Source organism: Papio anubis, chromosome 2 (assembly GCF_008728515.1).
Source record: "Papio anubis isolate 15944 chromosome 2, Panubis1.0, whole genome shotgun sequence".
Taxonomy (NCBI): domain Eukaryota; kingdom Metazoa; phylum Chordata; class Mammalia; order Primates; family Cercopithecidae; genus Papio; species Papio anubis.
The window spans coordinates 97880850-97902256 of NC_044977.1; the positions used below are offsets into that span (position 1 = coordinate 97880850).

Consider the following 21407-nt stretch of genomic DNA (forward strand, 5'->3'; position numbering starts at 1 on the left):
GAAAGCAAAGAGGTTAAGTAATTTGCCTGGGGCACAGTGTACATTCAATGAGTACCAGTTCCTCAGTGAATTCAAGTGCAAATTGAGAGTGGAAAAGGAGAAAAGCTTTACAAGTTACTGTATTCATTCATTCAGTGACAATTCTACAAACATTAGTTGAAGGCCTGTTCTGGGCAAGATGCTGAGAATTAGCAAATAAGATATTAGGACCCCTGCCCTTAGGTCTCTTTGTAAAGGGAAGTAATATAAATAAAATAATAGATAATTATAATACACTGAGGTTAAGTTTAGTGATCAAGAGGTGCCCTAGGGATTCTGGGAGTCTACAGGGTACCCTGAGGGGAATCCTAGAGGCTAACTGGGAGTTAGTGGGAAAGTAAAGGGCTGGGATGGGGAGGCCTGGGAGGAAGGCCTCCCAGGTAGAGGGAGTGCCTGAAGCCTGCCTGAGATGCCACCAGGCTTAATCCTCAACAGGAGCCACAAACCCAAAGCATCTGCTGTGGCTGATGGGAAATAAAAGTGAATTCAGCAGAGAAAAAGAACATTAAGAGAAAGAACAACATTTATGTGCAGTGATAATGGGCAGCTGATGAGCCAGCTGCAGCATCTGGAAGTGGCAGGGATGGTGGTTTAATGGAAAGAACATATTGTGCACCAAAGGAACTCTGCATAGCAGCTGCTGTCCATGTGGAACTATGGGCCCAGCATTGCCAGATCTGTAAACTTTTATAAGAGAAGCTGGTGTAAACCAAACATAAAATTCAGAGGTCCCCCAACCATCTGAATGGATTTCCTTCTCAGCCAGTACACTCTGAAGTTAACCTGAAAGACCAGTTCAGGCCTTGATGGAAAGCGGCGGGTGGGACATGCCTCATTATGCCCTCCTCCCTTCTGGAATTCAGGAGAAGTTGACCAACGTTTAATTAACATCAACACAGACCTTAAGTCTGATAAGAAACATTTACAATCTATTATCTCCGAAGCCTGCTACCTGGAGGCTTCATTTGCATGATCAAATGATCTTATTCTAACCTAGACATTCCTTTCTATTTATAGTAACTCTTTGAACCAATTGCCAATCAGAAAAATTTTAAATCTATCTATGACCTGGAAGCTCCCCTCTCCCAACCTTGGAGTTGTTCTGCTTTTCTGGACCAAATCAGTATATATCTTAAATGTATTTGATTGATGTCTCAGGTCTGCTTGAAATGTATAAAACCAAGCTGTGCCCTGACCACCTTGGGCACGTGGTCTCAGGATCTCCTGAGGGCTGTGTCACAGGCCATGATCACTCATATTTGACTTAGAATAAATCTCTTCAGACTGGGCGAGGTGACTTACACCTGTGATCCCAGCATTTTGGGAGGCTGAGGCGGGCAGATCACTTAAGGTCAGGAGTTCAAGACCAGCCTGGCTAACATGGTGAAACCATGTCTCTACAAAAACATACAAAAATTATCCAGGTGTGGTGGTGCATGCCTATAGTCCCAGCAACTCAGAAGGCTGAGGCAGGAGAATTGCTTGAGCCCAGGAGGCGGAGGTTGCAGTGAGTCAAGATTGCGCCACTGCACTCCAGCCTGGGTGACAGAGCGAGACTTCGTCTAAAAAAAAAAAAAAGAGTACTTCTCTTCAAATATTTTACAGAGTTTGACTGCTTTTGTTGACACTGGAAATCTGATATTGAAATTGCAATTATTTGAATGTTGGCAACAAATTCAAATCCTAACATAGTGTTCTGTGAGAGCCAAACAAAAATGTCTGTGGGATGTGTTAAACTAACTATAGCCTAAAGCTGCTTTCTTATATATTCTAAGTTCAGCCTAAAGGTTTCTCTGTACATAGTAAACTGTAACCTAACTAGATATTTCAACAGACTGTAACCTACTCTTGTACAAGTCACAGAGTTTCAGCCAATCACAGGCAGCCAGCTATTCAAATTGTATTCAAAAAAGGCAAACAGCCAGCTGTAATCAGTTCACTTGTGCTTTCTGTTTATCACTTTCCTTTTTCTGTTCATAAATCTTATTCAACTAGGTGGCAGCCCAGGAGTCACTCCTAATCTATTCTGGTTCTGGGGGCTGCTAGATTTGTGAATCATTCTTTGCTCAATTAAATTCTGTTGAATTTGATTTGTTTGAAGTTTTTCTTTTTTTATGCTGGAGACAGGGTCTCACTGTCACCCAGGCTAGAGTGCAGTGGCGCGATCACAGCTCATTGTAGTCTCAACCTCCCAGGCTCAAGCTATGCTTCCACCTTGGCCTTCCAAAGTGCTGGAATTACAGGTGTGAGCCATCATGCCTGCCTAACGTTTGTCTTTTAACAGAGGATATAGCCTTTGGGCCAGCCAAAGGCATGTATTGTTTATTACAGTGAAAGAATACAGGTCAAAATCAGCAAAGAGGCACATAGGGCAGAGTCCAGGAGACACCAGGTGCAAGCTTCCGGCTGTCTTCTCCCAGTAGAGTCATGCTAACAGTACTTACTTCTACCAGAAACAATTCATGGCAACTTACATGGAGTATTGCCAGCCAGGGAATCTCCCCTGAGTCTTGGTGTCCAGGGTTTTTATTAGGAGATGGTTACATAGGTACAGTTGACCTTAGTCACTCAGTTTCCAGCCCCCTCCAGCCTACCCCGCACCTGGCAATGAATCACTTTGTTAATTAACATGGACTGGAATGGCCCAGGTGAAGAAAAACACTCTCATCGGGAAGGATGGTCCAAGGGCTCAGAGATTCTCTCTTAGGAGCCGGTCAAAGGCCAAACCTGTTTTTTGGAATGTGTGGGTGTGGACAATACAGGTTTTCTGAGTTAATTCTTTATAGTTGTCTTACTGGGCAGAGCTGCCTGGTAAGGAATTTCAACATAACACCAGCTCCTGCTTTTGTTTGACCTTTGCCAAACCCTGGGCTCAGCCCACAGCACATTAAAACCACCTGGGCAGCAGTTATCCCATCCCACACCTGGTCTCCACTCCAGACTAACTTAAATCAGATTGTCTAGGGGTGGGGCCTGGTTATCAGCATTTTTAGATTGTATCCTGGGGATTTGGTATTGAAGCAAGTTTAAGAGTAACTGGGTACAGGCTCTGGGACCACTCCTGTGTGAGAGATGGAGATAAGTATATTGAGAAGGTACAGATAGAGCAGTTGAGGCTGTTTGGGCACGTAGAGTATTCCTCCTGGAGGGTCAGAAAAGGACCATGGTATTCGTGCTGGGTGTAGGAGGATCAGCAAGATTTAAGCCTTGGAGGAAGAAGGCAGTAGAGGAACAGAGGAGCAAGTCAACACAACTAGCTAGAACTTGGCATTATGAAAGGGGAAACAGGCTAGAAGGACACAGAGGCCACATCCAAAGCACTTAAAGCCATTGGACTTGGCTTTGTGGCTAAGGGGCATCTGCTGAAGCTTTTGCACAGGAGTCTGTCAGACTCAGAACTGTGGTTTAGAGAAACTAGTCCCTCAGCAAATGTTATTCATTTGTTCCCCAAGTGTTCATTCCATGCCGGCTACATACCAGGCCCTGCTATAGGCACTGAGGATACAGCAGTGAACAACACACAGTGCCTGCCATTGTGAAGCTGGTGGGGAGGGAGAGAGGCAGTCAACAAGTAAACAAATCAAAATATAATGTGTCAGGTGACTGTCAGTGCCATGGTGGAAGATGAAACAGGGCAAGGGCATGGGGAGTGAGGGCAGGGATGCCTTCTACAATAGGATATGAGGAGACCTCTGTGATAAGGTGACATTTGAGAGGAAGTAGATAAGGTGGATGTCTGGGGGAAAGGCATTCCTGGGAGAGGTAACAGCAAGTGCAGATACCCCAAGGTGGTTATGAGCCTGGTATCCGTGGGAATGGAGACATGGGGGCAAATTTTAGGACATTTATGGAAAATAAACAAGATTTATGATCAATTGGATGATAGGTAGATGATGTGGCTTGAGGTTGGTTTAAGGCAGGGATGCTTACCACTGGCTACACTTTAAAGTCGTGAGGGGAGCTTTTAATAATTCCAGTGTCTGTGCTCTAGTATTTCATTTATGTGAAGTTCAAACAGACAAAACATCAAGAATGTATAAGAAACTGATCACTCAGTAACAGTGAGTGATTGTATTGTGAGTGTAAATTGTGTTGTCTAATACAATTTTAAAATGGTCAAAAAATGTGAATAGACACGTCACAGAAGAAGATATACACGGCCGGGCGCAGTGGCTCAAGCCTGTAATCCCAGCACTTTGGGAGGCCGAGACGGGTGGATCATGAGGTCAGGAGATCGAGACCATCCTGGCTAACACGGTGAAACCCCGTCTCTACTAGAAAATACAAAAAACTAGCCAGGCGAAGTGGCGGGCGCCTGTGGTCCCAGCTACTCGGGAGGCTGAGGCAGGAGAATGGCGTGAACCCGGGAGGCGGAGCTTGCAGTGAGCTGAGATCCGGCCACCGCACTCCAGCCTGGGCGACAGAGCCAGACTCAGTCTCAAAAAAAAAAAAAAGAAGATATACACATGGTCAGCAAGCTCATGAAAAGATGCTCAACATAACTAGTCAGCAGAGAAATACAAATTAAAACCACATTGAGATACCATTTTATTTTTATTTTATTTTAATTAATTATTTATATATTTTTTATTTATTTATTTATTTTGAGACAGAGTCTTGCTCTGTCACCCAGGTTGGAGTGCAATGGCGCAATCTTGGCTCACTGCAACCTCGCCCAGGCTGGAGTGCAATGGCTCAATCTTGGCTCACCGCAACCTCTGCCTCCCAGGTTCAAGTGATTCTCCTGCCTTAGCCTGCTGAGTAGCTGGAATTACAGGCCTGTGTCACCACACCTAGCTAATTTTTGTATTTTTAGTAGAGATGGGATTTCTTCATTTTGGCCAGGCTGGTCTCGAACTTCTGACATCAGGTGATCCACCCACCTCAGCCTCCCAAAGTATTGCGATTACAGGCATGAGCCACCATGCCCAGCCTACTTATTTATTTTTTTTGAGATGGAGTTTTGCTCTTGTTGCCCAGGCTGGAGTGCAATGGCGTGATCTCGGCTCACTGCAACCTCTGCCTCCTGGGTTCAAGCAATTCTCCTGCCTCAACCTCCCGAGTAGCGGGGATTATAGGCACATGCCACCATGCCTGGCTAATTTTGTATTTTTAGTAGAGATAGGATTTTAGCATGTTGGTCAGGCTAGTCTCGAATTCCTGACCTTAGGTTATCCACCCACCTTGGCCTTCCAAAGTGATGGGATTACAGGCATGAGCCACCACGCCCGGCTGAGATACCATTTTACATACTAACGAGAAAGTCCAAAATTTAGACTGACCAGACTAAATGCTGACAAGGATGGAACAACTGGGACTCCTGTACATTGCTAGTAGGAATGTAAAATGGTACAGCCACTCTGGCAAACAGTTTAGCAGTTTCTTGTGAAGTCAAACATAAATTTACCATATAAAACAGAATTTTCACTTTTAGGTATTTACTCAAGAGAAATAAAAACACACATTCACACAAATACCTTTCTATACATGAATGTTCATAATGGCTTTATTCATAATAGCCAAAACTGGAAACAGCTCAGATGTCCAATAACAGGTGAATGTATAATCAAATTGTTATTTATTTAAACAACATAATATTACTCAGTAATAAAAAGGAATGAGCTTATAATGCATGCAATGACATGGATGAATCTCAAAAAGGTAGTGCTGAGCAAAAAAGGAGCCAGACACAAAAGGCTAACTACTGTATGATTCTAGTTATATGAAATTCCAGAAAAAGCAAAACTGAAGTGAACAAAAGCAGACCATAGTTTGCCTGGGATTGGGATTGGGATTGGCAGGGAAATTGACTGCAAAAGGGCACGTGGAGGATTCTGGGGTGATGAAATGTTCTTTCATGATGGTGGCAGTGGTTTACACAGGTGAATATATTTGTCAAAACTCATTTGTACACATAAAATTGGTGGGTTTTTTTTTTTTTTTTTTGGGACAGGGTCTCACTGTTACTTGGAATGAAATGCAATGGCACAATGATGGTTCACTGCAGCCTTCACTTCCTGGGCTCAAGCAATCTTGCCACCTCAGCCTCCTAAGTAGCTGGGACTACAGGCATGCACCACCACAGCCAATTTTTTGTAGAGATGAGGTTTCGCCATGTTACCCAGGCTGGTCTCAAACTCCTGGTCTCAAGCAGTACACTAGCCTTGGCCTCCCAAAGTGCTGTGATTACAGGCATGAGCCACTGCACCCAACGTGGTATATTTTATTGTACATAAATTATTCTTTGATAGACTGACTAAAAAGAAACCAAACAAAATTAATCTTCAATGGTAACAGTCAGAATAATGATTGTCTTGGGGGATGATTCACTGGAAGGGGCACAAAGTAGCCTGCTCAGGGACTGGAAATGCCCTATACCTTGATCTGGGTGGTCACCACAGAAGTATATGTCTATGGAAAGATTCACTGAGCCGTATGGTCAGGATTTATGTACTTTATTGCATGTGAATTATACCTGAATTTAAAAAGAAAAAGAAGAAATGATGGCCAAGCCCCATTCCTAGAAACTGGGATTCAGTTGGTCTAGAAATGGTCCTAGGCATTTTTATATAGGAGTTCCTAGGGGATTTTAATGTTCAACCAGAGCCGAGAGCTATTGATTTAAGGGACAGGCAAGAGTCAAGTGTTGAGTCTGAGTAATGGAGACTATTCTGATGCCATGTGCAATCTGTTGGCATGTTCAGGAATTGGGGAGGATGCTCAGCTCAACCTTGGCTTTCTAGTGATCTGAGTTGAGGTTGGGGCTTTCAGGCTTCTGCATGGACATACATGCAACGCGAAGCAGTAAACTTCAGGGTTGGGGCCACAGACAGGGCGGACTGTGTGCTGAGTGCTCGGTGTGGAGTTTGCTTCAGCTCAGGCTTCTTTTCTGATGCTTAGGGCAGGATGGCAGCAGATGAAGCCTCACAGAACATTTTGCGGCTCCAGTTCAAGGCAATGCAGGAAATGCAGCACAAACGGTTACAGAAGCAGATGGAGAAACAGAGGGAAAAAGAACTGAGCCTCAAAAGCAGAGCTGATGACCCAGAGGAGCCCTTGGAGGTCTCAGATGGCCTCAGCCTTCTCCACACAGGGGAGCCAAACTCGAAAAACAGCTTTGAGAAGAGGTAAATGCAAGTTTGAAATCTCTCAGGGGTGTGTGTGCGTGTACCACAGGAGCTATAGCAAAACTTGTAAAATGCAGCTAAAAGTGATGGAAGCTTAGAGCCTTAATTATAGCTGCATTTAACAAGTTTTCATACAGCTTCTGTGGTCAATTCATTCTAAATGCTTTATAATACATATTATGATTTATTCTTAACCCACAAATAATTTAGGAGTATAGGGTGTTTTTCTAGTTCCAAACATATGATGAGTTTTGGGTTTTCTTGTTTTATTTCTATTTTTTATTATTGATTTCTTTTTTTTTTTTTTTTTTTTTTTTGAGACGGAGTCTTGCTCTGTCGCCCAGGCTGGAGTGCAGTGGCCGGATCTCAGCTCACTGCAAGCTCCGCCTCTCGGGTTTACGCCATTCTCCTGCCTCAGCCTCCCGAGTAGCTGGGACTACAGGCGTCCGCCACCTCGCCCGGCTAGTTTTTTGTATTTTTTAGTAGAGACGGGGTTTCACCGTGTTAGCCAGGATGGTCTCGATCTCCTGACCTCATGATCCACCCGTCTCGGCCTCCCAAAGTGCTGGGATTACAGGCTTGAGCCACCGCACCCGGCTTTATTATTGATTTCTAAAACAGTCACTTGCCATTAGAGAAAATAGTCTGTGTAATGTTATTATTTAGAATTTGCTAAGATTCCCTTTATAGCCTATAATACTTTTTTTAAGAGATAGGGTCTTGCACTGTCACCTGGGCTGGAATGCAGGATGATAACTCACTGCAGCCTCAAGCTCCTGGGTTCAAGCAATCCTCCCACCTCAGCTTCTGGAGTCACTGGGATTACAGGTGTACACCACCATGCCTGGCTAATTTTTTTTTTCTCTTATTTTTAGAGACAGGGTCTTTCTTTGTTGCCTAGGCTAGTCATAAACTCCTGCCTTGGCTTCCCAAAGTGCTGGGATTAGAGGCGTGAGCCATGACACCCAGCCCTGTAATATATTTTTATGCATGTTCCATGGATGCTTAAAAGAAATATGAATTCTGAGTGGATTTTTTTTTTATAACTCCCTATTGAAGCCAGCTAATGAACAACATTGAAACCTTTCTTCTTTCACGTGTGTGTCTGCATCTGCGTGTCCGTCTGTGCACCTAGGCAGTGGAGGACTGACCCCTGCCCACCAGGGCCTTTGCCTTGGAGGAGGATTAATTCTGCCTTTGCCTTGTAGGGTGCTTGAAGATGAGATTGAACACCTTCGAAATGAGCTCAGGGAAACAGTGGATGAGAATGGGCGATTGTATAAGCTGCTGAAGGAAAGGGACTTTGAAATCAAACACCTCAAAAAGAAAATAGAAGAGGACAGACTTGCCTTCACAGGTAGCTCCACCATTGTTGTGACAGTCCTTGTCCTGCAGTCCAGGGACTACAGACAGGGCAAACAGCAGGTTCTAGGGAGCCAAGTGCCCAAGAGAATGCCAAGGGTCAGTTTTGTTCAAGCTTGTCCAGAGGAGTCCTGGAAGTGAGGGAGAGGGTAGAGGAAAAGAGCAGCCCCAGGGAGGCCAGCCCACCAGAAAATGGGAGCACAGGGAGCAATGAGGGATTTAAAAATGGGCCAGCAGGGCCAGCAGGCAAGCATCATAGGCAGTGTTGGTGATCTAGTTGGGACTCATGACAAGGGTTCGCCATCATGCTCGCAGCATGTTCAAGGACTGGCAGGATCCATTTCTCCTTGGTATACTGGCTCACATGTTATGTTGTGAACATAAAAAAGCCCCAGCAGCCTGCAGTGAGCTATGATCACCCCCACTGCACCGAACCCTGGGCAACAGAGTGAGATCCTGTCTTAAAAAAAAAAAAAAAGGCCCCAGTAGAGCCAGGTATGAACTCTACAGCACCTGCTGTTGCTGCTCCAGAAAGGTAGATGAGACAGGGAAGTCACCTGTTCTGGGAGGATATCATGGGACCCAACCACCACCAAGGTCTGGGCTGGGCCTTGGCCCTATAAGTCTGGGCTAGACCTTAGCTGTGTTGATGGAGACCTCATGGTGGCCCCATGAATCTGGTGAGGACTTTGGCTTTGCAGGTCTGGTAATGACCTTTGATCTGTGGTTGTGAGCCAATAATCTCTGTGGTTATGAGTTTGACTTTCGCCCTGCTGATGTAGTGGGGACTTTGGACTTGATTGTCCTCTGTTATGTATACACCCATTGAGCAATTCAATGGTTAGCCAATTAAATGGCTAATAAATCAGAAAGTATTATAGATGTCACCAATCACAGAGAGCAACAGGGCTGACTCAACATCTACCAGACTACCCCTCCTTGCCTTTGAGAGTAAATGCATTTGAGGATAGGTAAGTTCATAGGACCAAAGCTCTGATCAGTCAATGCTGAATTACAAAGAAAGGGGAATTTGGTATCCTAAGGACGCATGGTAGCCTAATGCACCTCCCTCCATTCTTTGACCTTTTCTGTCTGAAACAAAAAACACAAAGCCTGGCTAAGGAAGCCTACACTCTCAGCCTGGCTATGGATTCAGCTGTGGAAGGTGCTGCTTGCACTTTTGCAAGGCTGTAGAGAAGCTGATGGGCTCCAGGAGGAGCAGGAGACACATCTCCACCCAGCCGACCTGGGAAGCAGATCTGGGGTTACTCCCTCTTCCCCAGCCCCTCTCATTGTTAACTGTCTCTTGCAATCTTTGCCAAAACACAGACTTGGTCATGGCCTCATCTGACTGCCAGCCCTAAGTGTCCCTGAAAACCATTTAAATCCGGTCTTCACTCTGAAGTCATCATTCTGATTTCCATTCTCACATTTTGGAGAGAAAATCTGACAAGCCCATTTATGTGTTTTTTTTTTTTTTTTTTTGAGATGGAGTCTTGCTCTGTTGCCCAGACTGGAGTGCAGTGGCATGATCTTGGCTCACCACAACCTCTGCCTCCTGAGTTCAAGTGATTCTCCTGCCTCAGCCTCCTGAGTAGCTGGGATTACAGGTGTGCGCCACCACACCCAGCTAATTTTTGTATTTTTAGTAGAGACAGGATTTCACCATGTTGGCTAGGCTGGTCTCGAACTGCTGACCTTGTGATCCAACCGCCTCAGCCTCCCAAAGTCCTGTGATTACAGGCGTGAGCCACCGTGCCGGACCTCCATTTATGTTTTTAAACTGTGCTGCAAGTGACAGGCTACTGAGAGTTGATAGATGGGTTTCTTTTGGCTGGATTTTTAGTGATTGCTTTTGGGTTTTGTTTGTTTACTGTATTTTTTGTACAGTTTTTAAGTGATCTAGTGATTACAAAATACATATTACCTTTTCATAGTCTACATATAAATAATATTTTACCACTTCAAATGGAACGTAGAAACTTTACCATCATCCAGGTCCCTTTACCTCTCCCTTTCTATTGCAGTTTTTATATGTATTATATCTATATATATTGAAAATCTCATCGGTCAGTGTTATACTTTTTGCTTTCAACTATTATACATATTTTAAAGAACCCAAAGGGAGAACTATTCTATTTAGCCGATAATTAGCATTTCTGTGTTTGCCCATCCATTGCCGCCCCCATTTATCAAGGGGTTGCAGCTTCAACAGTAGAGCTTGCCTGGAGACAAGGTTGGGAAAGAATAGGAAAAAAAAATACCCAGAGGATTTTTCCATTCTGTCCGAGCCCCACTTCCTGCTCTTTGGACTAGAAAGACCTTGTCTTGGACCTCTTTCTGATGGCCAGTTCCAGAATTTGTGCTGATTTGAGTCCTGGGAGGAAACGTACCACTGGACCATTTGTACTTCTAGGTCTGGTTTCCTTCCCCAGTAGGCTTGCTACCATTTACTTCCAGAACCCTCAGGTAACTGCTTTACACATCCTATCCAGGCCTTTTGATTGTATCCAGCGAAAGAGACAGGGTAGAGTGTGCTTATTCCATCTTAACCAGAACCAGACCTCTGCTGAAATTGCATTTCTTTAACTGCCAGAGTTCATGATTTTTCACAGTGATCCTTTGTTATCACCACCCCCGACACCCTCCTGACACACAACCTATTAAAGGAGCCAGGGAGCAAAGTGTGCCATCTTGGTGCTGAATGGGGCCTGTCTCCCTCTAGATACTCCAGGGCTCCAGGTCTGTTCTGAGCCTTTTCTCTTGGTGTGTCCTTGTCCTCTTCAGCAGACATGAGATTCCAAGGGCAGCTACTCCTAGTTGCCCCACTCACTGCCTTGCCCAGGCTGGCAAGAGCAAGCCTGGGCTGAGGTGATTTGAAAGCCATCAAGTGCCTATTTGCTTTCCACCAGTTGTCACCCTTCATCTTGTTCTGAGGCATATCATGGTCATGTTAAAAAGTAGGACTAAAAAATAGGACTGCCAGTTACTCCCTGCTACAGTGTCAGAAGTGTTCAGGAAACTTGCAGACCATCTGACCACATCTGCCATTACACAGATGGGGGATTTGCACTCCAGAGGGCAAGGGACTGTCAGGGCTACCCACCTAGTCAGTGACCATGCTGGACTAGCTCCCGCTGCCTGCCTTCCACACAGCTCCCATACCATGCAACTTCCCCCACTCACATCCTCCAGTCACCTTCCACAGCCTCCTTCCCTGGCCCACTGCAATTTGCCTTCCAGCTACTCTGGAGTCCTTGATGGTCCTCAGATACTCTAAGCACATTCCACCTCCAGACCTCTGTACTTGCCATTTCCTCTGCTTAGAATGTTCTTCCTAGGTGAGAGCACTCTTCATGGTTTGAGCCCTCACTTCATTCACTCAGGTCTCTGTTCACACATCACCTTCTCAGAGAGCCTTTCCTGGCCACTCCATCTAAAATAGCATCACCTCCCTCATTCTTACCCCCTTGCCCAGCTCTGTTTTATTTCCTAGCACCTATTCCTCCTACATATTAGAATACATATTTATTTATTTGATGTTTTAAATTATCTGTCTTCCCTACTTGAATGTAAACTCCATAAGTCTTTGTTATCCACCACTGAATCCCTAATACCAAGAGGACCCAGCACTTGGTGGAAAATAAATATTTGCTAAATGAATATATGCCTTTCTATTGGGTAGGTGTTACCACCAAATTCTGTGTAAGAAGCAACCACATAATCTTAGCAGCAGTAAGCATGTATTGAGCTTAAACATCTGGGGGTTGGTTGGGGATTGGCGGATCTAGGCCAGGCTTGGCTAGGTTGGTTCCACTTTGTTCAACATGTCTCTCTTCTATTCTTGAGACCAGCCAGCCAGGTATGTTCTTCCTGTGGAGAGGGCAGAAGCAAACACAGCGAGTTTAACTGCACGAGTGGTTTTTAAACCTCTACCTTATCTGCACCTTATCTGTTAACATGCCATTGGCCAAAGCAAGCCAAATGGTTGAGCCCAGAGTCATAGAAGGCCTAAGGGGACTACATCCTGCTCATTAGAGGGCACAGCAAAATTACAGGGATATGGATGTAATCCTATCACTGAGGATGTCATGAAGCATTGGAGTGATAAACCTAACTCTCATGGAATTAAAACTCTGCTTTCTGTTTTTATCATTTTCCTAGAACATACTGAACCTCTGAGTGGCTGCATTTCCACTCATTGGAGTTGGGTCCCAGGGCTGCTAGGTATATGATGACCCTCCTAAACTAGTGCCCCTTCATGAGCATTCATGCCAAGCAGCTTTAGCTTTTAAGGCCCTGGTGCTGTTGGTGGTGGGGCATGAGTTTGATGTGTATGCCTGTGTTTTTAATTGACCTCACCATTCCTTTCATTTTAGGGACAGCTGGTGTAGCCGGAGACATGGTCGCCACCAAAATTGTGGAGCTATCAAAAAAGAACCGGCTGTTGATGGCAGAATCAGAGGGTGCAAAAACCAGGGTGAAGCAGCTGACCAATCGCATCCAGGAGCTGGAGCGGGAAGTGAGGGTCCTTGGTCATTCTCCCTCTGGAGGGGACTCCCAGCATGGGCAAGAGGGAACCTCCCTAGCTTCTCCATATGTAGCTGGAAGAGCTGAAGTTGGAAGGTTAAGAGGCTTTCTCAAGTCACGCAGTATATGGTGGTGCTGCATTTTAAATTCAATTCTGTTGCCCTCCAACAGGCTTTTTGGTGTCTCTAGCCTCATCTGTTCATCTGTAACCTGAAATCCATCATTCTTTTATGCCCCACCTCCTAGGCTGTTGTTGGAATTTCAGGAGACAGATTATGGGTGTAGCATTATTATTTATTAAGCTGTTAGTGAACCCTTGGACTGCTTTTATAGTGCGATTAGGGAATGGGTCAGACAATCAATTAAGCCCTCTCCATTCCAGAGCTGTTTCTAAAGGAGAATTCTTCCATTAATGATCCTAAAGTGAGCTAAAAGGACACACCACCAACATAGGTAACCACACACACAAGGCACCAGAGTGCTTTCCTTGGGCTGCACAATCGCTGAGCAGAGTATTAAGCACGAGGTTTGCTTTTTCAGCTACAGACAGCCCTGACCAGAATGTCAGCCAAGGGGGCCACCGACGCAGGAGCCAAGCCACTGAGGGCCCAGATGGGAGACAGAGCATTGGTATGAATTCTCTTCTGTGCTGGAGAGTCCGCGAGGCAGCCATGGGCCTGGGCCTCCCCTCCTCCACGGGTGTGTAGGTACCTCTACCTGGGGTCCACTCCCAACCCCCAACCGCGCTGCCGAGCCAGATGCCCATTGTCTACCATTGCTGCATCCTCAGAGCAGACATCAGAGAACAGTACCAAGTGTATGGCCTGAGGCCAAGAATGTCCTGTCGGAAGCCATGGAGGGTGTAGCTCCAACTCTGTCTCCAGTAAGGAAGGCTGGGAGGAGCCTGAGAACCCTGGAACACTAGAGCCTCAGGATCAAGAGGGAAGGCCTGGTCCAACTGACCTCCCACTGTCAGCCCAGCCATCTCCTGTACAGCTTCCTTACTGGGGACACATCCAGCCTCCACCTTACTCCAGGGACAGGGAGCTCACCACTGCCCAGTGGAATCCTGTTCTTTATGGGGCAGTTCATATTATGAACACTTTCCCTTTCGTAGAGCTCCAAATCTACAGAGTAAAAGTGGCTGTTGGAAATGGGGACTTGTTCCCCAGAGCCCATTTTACTAAACCAGTGACAGTTCATGAAATTCAAGAGGTGGGAATTGCAGCTCCATGAAAGGAAGTCAGTCTGACCTAGTGGGTTGGTTTATCCCCACACCAGACAGTAAATAACATCAGAGTCTAAAGAACATTCCAGGAGGCTTCACCAAGGGTTTTCTTGGGAAGCCAGGCCAGTTGGTGAGAGAGGCAGCCAAGCCCCAGGACTCCCAATTAGGTGCTTGTTTTCTAGCCCTATCTTCCCTGCTGCCTACACTGGGATCAGACTGCCCTGTGCCTTCCTTGAGGAGAATTCAGTCCTCGCTGTGCAGTGATGGGCCCCTCAGGTTTGGGGGTGAATGTGCCTCCTCAAGAGTAGTCTTGTGTAAACCTGTCTCATTGCTGGGGAGGCGGCAGAGGGGTTCTGCCCTCTACAGAGGCTGGACTGAGTATTCTTTAGGGCCTTTCCTGGCTTCAGAGGACACTGCTAAGCTGCCCCTGGTTTATTCCACACATTGAGCACCTCCACATCCCCAACTAGGGCTGCCCTGGATAGGAAACTGCTTGTTCAGCCTGATGGGATTTTCTAAGCCCTGTGACACAGGGAATCAAAAACAGAGACTCGGCTGGGTGCAGTGGCTCACGCCTGTAATCCCAGCACTTTGGGAGGCTGAGGCCAGCAGATCACTTGAGGCCAGGAGTTCGAGACCAGCCTGGCCAACATGGTGAAACACCATCTCTAGTAAAAATACAAAAATTAGCCAGGCATGGTGGCAAATGCCTGTAATCCCAGCTACTCGGGAGGCTGAGGCATGAGAATCGCTTGAACCTGGGAGGCGGAGGTTGCAGTGAGCTGAGATTGCACCATTGCACTCCAGCCTGGGCAACAGAGTGAGACTCTGTCTCAAAACAAACAAAGAAACAAAACAAACAACAACAACAACAAAAAAAAACAGAGGCTCTGTCTATGGAGAATCCCAGAGGAGGAATGAGGAGTCATTTGAAGGCAGGATGTGGACAGGGCCTTCAGGGATGGCCCCTGTGCTCTGAGCTCACAGGGGAGTCCACCCTCCATTAAGGTTGCAGCTAGAAGGTGGGACGGAGGAGGGCATCCCTGAGTTGGCCTTACTGGAGAAGGAAGATGGGGAAGGTGAACTGAGTGTCAGCTGGATAACATTTGACTGCAGCCCAGAGCTCACAAGGGAGAAAAGGGGAATGTAAGCCAAAAAAGCTGGGGTGAAGTCACCCATAGAGGGAGCCCTTGAATGGCAGCTGGAGCAGGAGTTTTGACTTTATTCTCTGGCCACAGGGAGCATGGGAGGTTCCAGGTTCCAGAGAGAAGAGTGTGTGATGGGCTGCAGATCTCAATTCATCAGTACCACGTGTTCTCCCTGGCATCTCCTGATCGGAGCGAGAGCAAAAGCAATGTTCCCCCTCATTAGGCTGTTCAGGGCAGCCCAAGCCCAAGCCACACTCCAGAAGCCTGCAGGCTCAATCCACATTCCAACCCTAGGCCTCCAAAGCACATTCCAGAGTGGAGCTGAACACCCTTCCCTCTGCTTGGGGCTTCAGGAGGCTGTGATGTGAGCGGCATTGTCATTATCTGCTCCCCATGGACTGTGTTTTAGTTATTTTCTCAAAGAAAACAGCCTCGGGTAGGGGAGGGAGTGTGCCCATACCCAGGTCCCCCACAAAGCCTGTGGAATTTCACTCTGGGCAGAAAGAACTCTGAAATGGCTTGGAGGTAGGATTAGCTCAGCTGCCTAAGCCAGGAGGATGGGGCCTGATCCAGCCCTCTCCAGAACACCATCTGGCCCTCAGCCCACTTGCCAGCTGCCCACTCAAGCCAAGCTAGGCCTGCCAGCATTGCCCTCCATCAGGACCTGCCCCAGACAGCATCCTTGACATGCATTGTCTTAGCAACCCTCACGGGTTCCCTGGAGATTGGCATTACATATCCCCATTTTACAGATGAGAAAATGAGACTGGGACAGGGCATCACTGCCCAGGTTCTAGAGTCAGATCCAATCTGTATGCTTTTTCCATGCTCTGAGCAGATCAAAGAGATGCTGCAGGGTCACTGCAGCCATATGGAAGTACACGTATTCCCACAGCTCTCAGCACCCCCACTGTCAGGGCCACTGGGGCTCATGGCACTGGAGACCTGACAGGCAGGGCAGGGGCGTGGCAGGGGGTGGAGGGGTGTTGCTTCCCAACCCAGGGCAGATTCAAAGCCACACATTTAACAGGAGAAGAGGCAGGCACCCAACAGAGTACGCAGGGATGGCAGGTGGCCAGACAGGAGGAAGAACACAGAACAAAATATACTTTTAAAAACAGGATGGCCGGGCATGGTGGCTCACACCTGTAATCCCAGCACTTTGGGAGGCCGAGGCAGTTGGATCACCTGAGGTCTGGAGTTCAAGACCAGCCTGGCCAACATGGTGAAACTCCATCTCTACAAAAAGTTAGCCGGGAAACCCTATCTCTACTAAAAAATATACAAAAAGTTAGCCGGGCATGGTGGCAGGTATCTGTAATCCCAGCTACTCAGGAGGCTGAGGCAGGAGAATCACTTCATCCCGGGGAGCGGAGGTTGCAGTGAGCTGAGATCATGCCATTACACTCCAGCCTGGGCAATGAGTGAAACTCTGTCTCAAAAAAAAAAAAAAAAAGATACACCTATGCTTCATATAAGTTCTCAGCTGGCACATTCTGTTCACGTTGGCTGTTCTCTTTAGCCTGATAGTGGTGCTCTGAGGAAGCGGAACAGGGAAGTATTTGCATACCCTTTCCATAGATGAGGACACTGGATGAGGCCAGGGTTTCTGGACCAGGTGTCCATGTCTAGTTTCTTTGGCCAGTGGTTTTCAGCCGGGCTGCCCAGAGCCTCTGGGGTCTGTGGAAATTCCTGGACCCAGTATACTTGGATCTGTCTTTCACACTAGCATTCACAGGAGCTTTTGTTTGTGCCTGATAGAGAAAGGTCAGAAAGCCACTGTAGTACCAGCCCTGTTTCCTGAAGTTCAGCTGCTCTGCCCTGTTGGGGCAGTAGCAGAGGGCCTCAGCATCATTGCCCGATGGGATGCTCAGCCTGACAACCAACGTTTCTGTGGCCATGATGCCCAGCATTAGCAGCAGCTTAAATTGGAAGAGTCAGCCAGGGCAGGGGAAGGACCAGTGTTCTTTCTAATTCCACCTGTGTCACCCCAACCAGCTGTATGCCTGAAGGCAAATTACCTCCCCTCTCTGGGCCTTATTTTCATCATTATGGAAGGGGTTTGAATGGGCTGACCTTGAAGGTCCCTTTGTCAAATATCTATGAGTCACAGGAGTGTCTACTGAAGACAGAGAGGTAGTCAGCCCATTTAAGAAAAATTTCCATCCAGATAGTTTAAATAAAACATTGGGTTAAAAAAAAAAAAAAAAAAAAGTCACTGCTAAGAGTTCCAGCAGGCAGTTTTCATGGTTGCTGTAGTTCTTCAAGCCACAGAGATGAACATTTGGAAATTACAGTGGTCACTGCTAGGAAAGAGAGCCCAAGGCCCCTCAGCTGTCAAAAAACCAAGGCCCAAGCTGACGAATCTGGGAGAGGCGGATCCTGAATTAGGATGCTGTGGCTCTCCTGCCACGCTGGGCTTGTCTTCTGGGAGTAAGGTGGTTTCCTCTTTATTCTGAGTGAAGATGGATTAGCTGTGATGCCAATCTCTGAGCACAGCAGAGGGTCCACACCCAGGAAGTGTCTGGGAGGCGTGGAGCCTGCCGCTCTCTCCAGATGCTTCACCTGTACGGTAAGGCATGCACCCATGTGTGTGTGCAACACTGTGCAAAAAGCTCAGTCCCAAAGTTAAGCTGCCAGGATTCAAATCCAGGTTCCACCTTTATTAACCAGATAGCCCAAGTAGAGGACTTACCTTCCACTAGCCTCTATTTTGCATCTATAAGGGGCTTACAAGAGAACCTACCTCACAGGGGTTTATGAGGATTAAATGAGTTACTCCATGTCAAACACTTAGCACAGTGCCTGGCACAGACTTGGATAAATGGGGGCTATGATTACTGTTCCCATGTAGACAATAAACGACTACTTTCTCTCCTGTCCTTCCCACCCAGCCAGAGACCCCAGAGGTGAAGGCCCTGCAGGACAGGCTGGCAGCCACCAACTTGAAGATGAGTGACCTCCGCAACCAGATCCAGTCTGTGAAGCAGGAGCTGCGGATGGCACAGAAGGTCTTTCAGAGCCAGGGCTTGGGGCTTCTTGTGTGGCTGGGGCTGGACTTGGGAAGAGCACGGCTGGCACAGTGGATTCCATTCTGGAGCCGTGAGTGCTCAGCCCCATGAGCACACTGCTTGCTCTGGGTCAGGCTCCAGATCCAGTCCTTCCTCCCGCCAGTCCTTGGTCCATACCCATTTGGTGGGCAGAGTCGCTGACTACCTGAGCCTACCACCCCCACCCCCGCAGCATAGATGCCCTTGTGGTGCCTGCCCAGCTCTAGACTGAGGAGGACAGTGCTATCCACCCAGGGAGAGTCCATTAAGCCTTCGCTGCACAATTTGTGCCCCAGTAGATCCTGGGTCTCCCCTTAATGTCACCCTTACTTAACTTGGAAGCCTGCCAGCACCTGCCTTCTGCTTTGCTGTCTGTAACAGAAAATGAAGAGGTTCTTTGTGTATTGAAGGACCCTTTCAAAGGAAAATGCTCAGACTTGGGACACAGGCCCAGCTGGTTCGTTATTTATTTTTATTTACATAGCAAATTCTCTGGCATTTGTCTTCCCTGCTGGAACCACTCAGACTGGCCAAGATTTCCAAAACAGTGTTCTATTGTGGAAACAAGCGCCAGAGACTTGGTACGCTGGATCAGGTTTCTGTGACAGGCTTCAGAGGGGCCCAGGTCACAAGCTGGAGCGTATTGTTTCTGCCTCAAAGCCTTGACGTTGGGCCTGAGCGCTGCACTTCAATAATCACAAAGCTGGGCCCTTCTTGGACCACAGTGCCCCAACTGACATTCAGTAGCCCACCTTTGCTGCACTCAGCAGTCCACTTGTCTGTGGCTTTTCACAGAGGCCCGGGTCCTGTGGCAATGTATTTCCTATAGCCAGAATTAGCTCAGCTCTAGGTGACAGGTGAATGGGTTAAGGAAGCAGGTGTTGGTCAGCTTTGTGGTTCAGTCATCCCAGAATATGTCAAGAGCAAGGGGCCCTATCTGGGAATTGCCGGCAGTTTCTTGGCGGCTCTAAGCATTGCCAAGAAATGCCAGGGATGATGGGTTTACCACTTTCCCAGGGAGAGTTGCCCTTGGGACATGGTAAACTGACCTTTGAGGGCTATGCTCTGAGATGGGAAGAAGATTGTGTAGGTGAAGGCTGCTTCTGAATATGCCTCTAAATATGCAGCAGCATCAGGGTCTGGTGGAGCCTTCTCTTTTGGCCACACTGAAGGCCCTGCCTTATTTCAGGTTTTGGCCAGCGAGGTTGGGGAAGACGTCAATGTCCAGCAGCTCCTATCCTCACCAGGGACCTGGAGGGGTCGGGCTCAACAAATTCTTGTTTTGCAGAGCAAGGTGGGTGAGTCACCAGACTTCTCCTGGCCTGAACAAAGGATTTAAAATGCCCCAGAAAGACCTGCCCTGACCCCCATAGAGACTTAAGCACACAGTACCCAAAAAAGGCCTTTAGGTCTCACAGTGCACTCGTGCAGGGCTGTTGTTTTACCTTCTCGCCAACCAGCCTGATTCTAATTTGTTATTTAATGAACAAGCTCTTATATAACACTTACCACATGCCAGGCACTGGAGCTTAACAAATGCCAACGCCTTTGGTTTGATTTATTTAACTCCAGGCATCTTTTTTCCCCTAGTTTATGTAAATTTGCGTGACTGTTGTAATTGTAAGCTTTTTCCAGTTTTGTCCAGATGCTTGTAGTCTTTTGAAAGTTTTAATTACCCAATAAAAACTTAGCCTTGTCTCCCTCTTTATTGTCTGAATATTTTGGAGCATACCAAAAGAGGCTAACAGCAAGGGCTCTGGAGCCACACTGCTCAAATTCAAATCCCAGCTCTCCACTCATCAGCTGTGTGACCTCAAGCAAGTTCCTTTAGCTCTGTGCCTCAGTTTCCTCATCTGTATAATGGGGATAATAACGATGCCTACCCCACAGGATTGTTGGGTGAATTGAGTCAATACTTGTAAAGTGCTTAGCACAGGGCCTGGCATGGAGGAAGCACTGTATAAAAGTTAGGTGTGGTTCTTTTCCCTTTGTGCCTTCAAACTGAGAAACATGTGAGAAGGTGTGTGATTTCCACTATTTGCCAAGCATATCACTCTTGTTCCCAGGGACTTAAAGTGTCACAGTGGCTTTTATCCTCAGTGTCTCCCATGAGATCCTTGAAGCCAACATAAAGGGGGAAAAACTCCAAGAAGCTAATAGATGATAGTGCATGGCCTTGGGGTTCGAGAGACCTGAGTTTACGTTTGGCCACTGGTCTGCCAACTCTGTGACCTTGGGCAAACCCCTTCATCTTCCTATGTCTTCGTCTTCACACCTGTGAAATGGGGTGACATAAAATAACATTTCTAAAGCACCTAGGACAGTGCCTGACCATAATAAGCACAAAACAACTTCCTTATTATTGTCATTAACTTGTATGTCAAATTCTTTTTTTTTTTTTTTTGAGACGGAGTCTTGCTCTGTCTCCCAGGCTGGAGCGCAGTGGCACGATCTCAGCTCACTGCAAGCTCCGCCTCGCAGGTTCACACCATTCTCCTGCCTCAGCCTCTGGAGTAGCTGAGACTACAGGGTTCACACCATTCTCCTGCCTCAGCCTCCTGAGTAGCTGAGACTACAGGCGCCCGCCACCACACCCGGCTAATTTTTTGTATTGTTAGTAGAGATGGGGTTTCACTGTGTTAGCCACGATGGTCTCGATCTCCTGACTTCGTGATCCACCCGTCTCGGCCTCACAAAGGGCTGGGATTACAGATGTGAGCCACCGTGCCTAGCCCTGTATGTCAAATTCTTAAAGGTAACAGTGTTCTTTAATGATTAAATGGAATTGCCTCACAGCGCCACACGAGGGCACTGATGGGTGCCTTCAAAGCTGTGCTCCTGCCCTTTGCCAGGGAGCCTAGCGAATTGTGCTTCCTTTCCTGGCTCAAGTTTACCAACGTTGTTTTGTCATTTGGTTGTGTTG

General features: G+C 47.1%; 1 protein-coding gene across 7 annotated transcripts in view; it reads left to right on the forward strand.

The window, feature by feature from the left end:
• Positions 1-21407, forward strand: part of CCDC13 (coiled-coil domain containing 13) — a 64718-nt gene that overhangs the window by 6228 nt on the left and 37083 nt on the right. For 6 of the 7 annotated variants that reach the window (XM_009201077.4, XM_009201081.4, XM_009201076.4 and 3 more), the window contains exons 2-7: positions 6940-7166; positions 8375-8523; positions 12908-13050; positions 13599-13688; positions 18329-18445; positions 19674-19778. In XM_009201077.4, the coding sequence (XP_009199341.2) occupies positions 6946-7166; positions 8375-8523; positions 12908-13050; positions 13599-13688; positions 18329-18445; positions 19674-19778 (825 nt within the window). In that variant the 5' untranslated portion in view covers positions 6940-6945. The remainder of the gene's footprint in view (positions 1-6939; positions 7167-8374; positions 8524-12907; positions 13051-13598; positions 13689-18328; positions 18446-19673; positions 19779-21407) is intronic. The other variant, XM_009201078.4, reaches the window with a different exon arrangement.